This window comes from Monopterus albus, unplaced genomic scaffold (genome assembly GCF_001952655.1).
Source record: "Monopterus albus unplaced genomic scaffold, M_albus_1.0 scaffold58.1, whole genome shotgun sequence".
In the NCBI taxonomy this organism is placed as follows: domain Eukaryota; kingdom Metazoa; phylum Chordata; class Actinopteri; order Synbranchiformes; family Synbranchidae; genus Monopterus; species Monopterus albus.
Genome location: NW_018127938.1, coordinates 634,174 through 638,279, shown reverse-complemented (window position 1 = coordinate 638,279; position 4,106 = coordinate 634,174). Strand labels below are relative to the sequence as shown.

At 37.6% G+C, this 4,106-nt stretch overlaps 1 protein-coding gene across 2 annotated transcripts in view; it reads right to left on the bottom strand.

Moving 5' to 3' along the window:
* znhit6 (zinc finger HIT-type containing 6) overlaps nucleotides 1-3,443 on the bottom strand; it is a 29,878-nt gene extending 26,435 nt beyond the window's left edge. For both annotated transcript variants that reach the window (XM_020602877.1, XM_020602876.1), the window contains exons 1-2: nucleotides 3,200-3,443; nucleotides 2,681-2,746 (exon numbers count right to left, since the gene is read on the bottom strand). In XM_020602877.1, the coding sequence (XP_020458533.1) occupies nucleotides 2,681-2,746; nucleotides 3,200-3,315 (182 nt within the window). In that variant the 5' untranslated portion in view covers nucleotides 3,316-3,443. The remainder of the gene's footprint in view (nucleotides 1-2,680; nucleotides 2,747-3,199) is intronic.
* Nucleotides 3,444-4,106: the final 663 nt, after the last annotated feature.

Sequence of the window (4,106 nt, the reverse complement as noted above, 5' to 3'; positions counted from 1 at the left end):
GAGGATGAAATGCAACAAATACTATCAAAGGTCTACTGGTCTGAATATCCCTCACTAATCTAAATAAATAACTAGCAATGCTAGTTGGGTTTCTTTCATTGTCTAAAGTGGTTTCCCTCATTTCAGAGAGACTTTTATTAGTGGTGTGTGGGGGAAAATAAGATGTCTCCCCGATTCATATCTTTGTGGATAACATCAATCCAGCCATAACTCATAAGAAGCACTGTGCTCCACTTCCATCCTGATACCAAGTGAAACCATTATGCCTTCACAAAACTTTTATTGTGATACTAAAGAAAAATAACTGCACAACAGGACATTGGGGAAAAATGAGATACCCTTACAAAAGTTAGAAAACAAGTAAAAATGAATCGGTGAGGCAATGAGAACACTTGAGTCACACAAGTATTCAGTGTCAAATTAATTACACTGTACTCCAGGCCAGAAAGAAACAAAGTATCACCAGTGAAAGAACATTGGACATCCAACACAATTAATAGGCTGTGGACATTTATTGGCAACACGTCTGACAAAATGTTAAGATTTTTTACCAAAACTGCAGCAGAGACTCCAGAGTGCTCACATGCACACTAATAGAGAGCTATAAGCCAAAGCTCTGTTTAAAACACAAACAGCACTATCAAGGTACACCCACCTGCTGCATTTTACATATTAATGCATTAGCAAAAATAATACCACAAAACAGTAGGAAGATGCCCATCAAAGTTTCCAAAATTGCAAGCTGACATATTCAAAAGCCTTGTTTTGTCCAAACAGCAGCGCAAAACACACAAATATTCATTTTCATAAAAAACAGGGGAAAAAAAACAAATAAGTTGTAAAGGAAAAATACTGACTTAGGCCAGTAAACGACTCAAAACTGCTCAGTTTTCTGCTGCTTAATGGACTTTTACTTATAATAAGTTTTTTTTTTTTTACATAGCGTTATTGCTATTTTTCTTAATGACTAAATAAGTCTTCCACCACTTCCCATCTGCACTTTTGACTGAGATGTTTTACATTAAAATATTGCTGAAGCTAAAATGATTATTCAAAAATGCCTGTAACTGAAAGCACTTACTGGGAAATAAAAAGGTCAGGACAGAATCCAAGCATGAAAAGATTCATTTTCAGACACTTGCTGAGAGACAGGTATGTGGCCAGGGTCAGATAAACACTGTATCCCTAGAAACTATGTAAAAGGAATCTGGAATGATGCCCAAAAAAAAAAAAACAGGCAACAGTGACAGAAGAGAAAGCAAATCTACAAGTGCTTTTGGATACATTTTAATAAATGATTTAGGTCTGACGTTTGATATAACACTTGCTACTTCAAAGTTATGTTGTAAATTCTTCATGCATCTACAAAACTAAAGGAACAGACCAAGGGCCACAGCCATTTCCAGTGGCATGTTAGTGCTTTCCACCAATCAGAGCCAAGTACCGCCAGTAAAAACAAGCCAGTTATAAATACTGTTTCTGCACGCAAAGGTAGAAGATAATTTAAGGAATCCAAATGATGTTACATAATTCATAAGTGATTGTTGCTTTTTGTCAGAAAAACCAGAACTATTTCTTTGGTTTTTATTATTGGTATTAGACACAGATGAAATACAGCTTTTATGCTGTATGAAATTATATGATCTCACTGAAGAGACAGATCGGATGATCCAGAGAAAACCAGCTCAATAACACAACACATCTTATTCATATGAGCTCACTGCAATTTTAACAATTTAAACAAGTATTTATGTGTGATGACACGATTCTGGGTTTTGGCTCATTTGGTTTACTACAGGGAAAATCTGACTGCAATCATGCACAGAAGGACTATACTAGTGCAACCTGATAGTGTCAATATTCCATTCAAGACAGATGTGATTCCTGTGTTCACTCTGACTCGGTTACAAATCCCCATAGCCAAGTCAAGAGTTTGGTTGGACGTCACTTTGTCCGCTTGCTTTACTGCCTCTATCTGCTGTGTATTGTCTAATGCACACACCAATATGTTCTTTGCAAAACTGCAGTGAATAGGTCACATCTTTTTCCTGTACTTACTCCATTCTTATCCTGCACTTGAAGAAGACTGTCAAAGCTGGGCTTTAAAACAAGCCTTGGGTTTCACAAAGTATCTCTTTCTTCAATGTGGTACAAGTTTTACAACAACTTGGCATTTTGTACTATTTCACTGCAGTGCACTGAGGTTTCTGCTAACAGAAAGAATCAAAAGCAGTAGTGCTCAGAGTTATGCAACTCCTGGCATTGTTAAAATGTAATGTTAGGGTTACATTACTCAAAGAAAACTCACAGTTAAATTGGTGCAATGTAATGTCACAGCTTTGTCACTCTCATAATCTTTGTAATTAAATGGCTTATTCCTCTATAAATGTGAGCAAAGAATAGCTTTATAGAGTTAAACATGCATCTATAAATTATACTCTACAGTCCTGCTTCAGGCCTTTGTACCATGGAGAAAGTGTTATCATAATATGGCTGCAACAATAAGTCAATTAATCAGTTAGTGAAGTATCCAGTATTCAACGACAAACAGTAGTTTGTGTAAAATAAGTATTACTAACCATGTCAGCATTGCTTTTTGGGGATGGGGAGACCAACTTCTATATTGGAAACAACTGTATTTGCTGATAAAATAATTACTTTATGAGGACAATAATCTCACCTGCAAGAATGTGTAAAACAAGCAGGGCACCTGTACTTCGCCTCGTCTGATCCACACACACCACAACTGTTGGATAAACATATAATTAGCAGTTTTACAGTCAAACAGAGACAAAAGAGAAGTTGCTACGAGATGGGGGGAAGTGCAATAAATAGCCCACCTAAATAAGGTACAAAAAAATCACCTTGTACCAATCATTGCAGACATTCGGGATGTATGACATTCTGATACATAACTTGCAAATGGGTGAGTGGATAAAGAGGGAGCGGAAAGGACACGTTTTGGACGGTGGTAACTAAATGCTAGCTTGCTAACTTTGTAGTCACCTAATGTTACCCTTTTAGGTTAACTGGCGTTCTGCTTGCGGGAAGGTCATTTACTTGACTTATAAACATTATGAGTGTCAAAAAGTGTTAAAAAGCCAGCTCTAGCAAGCGCATATTAGGCTAACGTTACAGCAAACCAAATGCGTTAGCACGCTAAGCTAGCAGCTTCTCGCGGCTCTAACAAACTACTTACTTAGAGAGCGAAATCTTTGTTTTCGTGCGTTTCAGTTCTTCTTCCAGCCCGTCATTTTCCACTCGGCTCTCCGTAGCTGACATTACGTCTGCTGTTGGCAAAATTATTGAGCACATTACAATCTCATTACCAGTAGGCAGAACCCAGTAGCATCAAAACAAACACTTTTCCGCCGGTTCCATCGACTACACGTGGAGATGATTTCCGGTTGGAGACCTGCTCATTGGCCCCTCCCGGTGTTTGGGATCGGAACTACAACGACATCCAGTGATGTCAAATACAAAACACAAACACTGGGCTGATGAGGACAATATTTGCCCATATTCATTCACCATATTCAGAGTGCCGGAAAAAATTGATTTCTTTACCAATACATATGACAGTTATTTTATTTAGTAATCAAGTGGTTCTTTTGTCTATAAAATGCCAGAAGGCTCTTCATCACCACCCAATTTGTTTTTGTTATTTGACCAACAGTCAAAAACCCAAATGTGTTGAGTTTATTGAAATAAAAAAAAGATAAACTAGCAAATATTTACCCTTGAGAGATTGTCTTTTGGGCGTGGGGCATTTTTGCTTAGAAAATGACTTCAGTGATTGATCAAGTACCAAAATTCTGGGCAATAACACTTCTGTCAATCAACTAATCAGTTCAGCACTGCAATCCTTGTTGCTGTTTGAGGCAATGCTGAAACTGACATACAGTGTGGGTCAATAGAGCTACATTGCCACTTGTTTCTTTAGTGTGTGTCCATTTGTTCACCATGTGAATGCACCATATTCAATCAGTTGTTTCTCACTGTGAGTTACTGAGTCCATAATATTGCAGTTTAAAAAGAAAACCTGCGAGTGGTACCAGCCTTTCCGATCTAGAAAATATATCCTTTTCCACTTTACACACATTTCA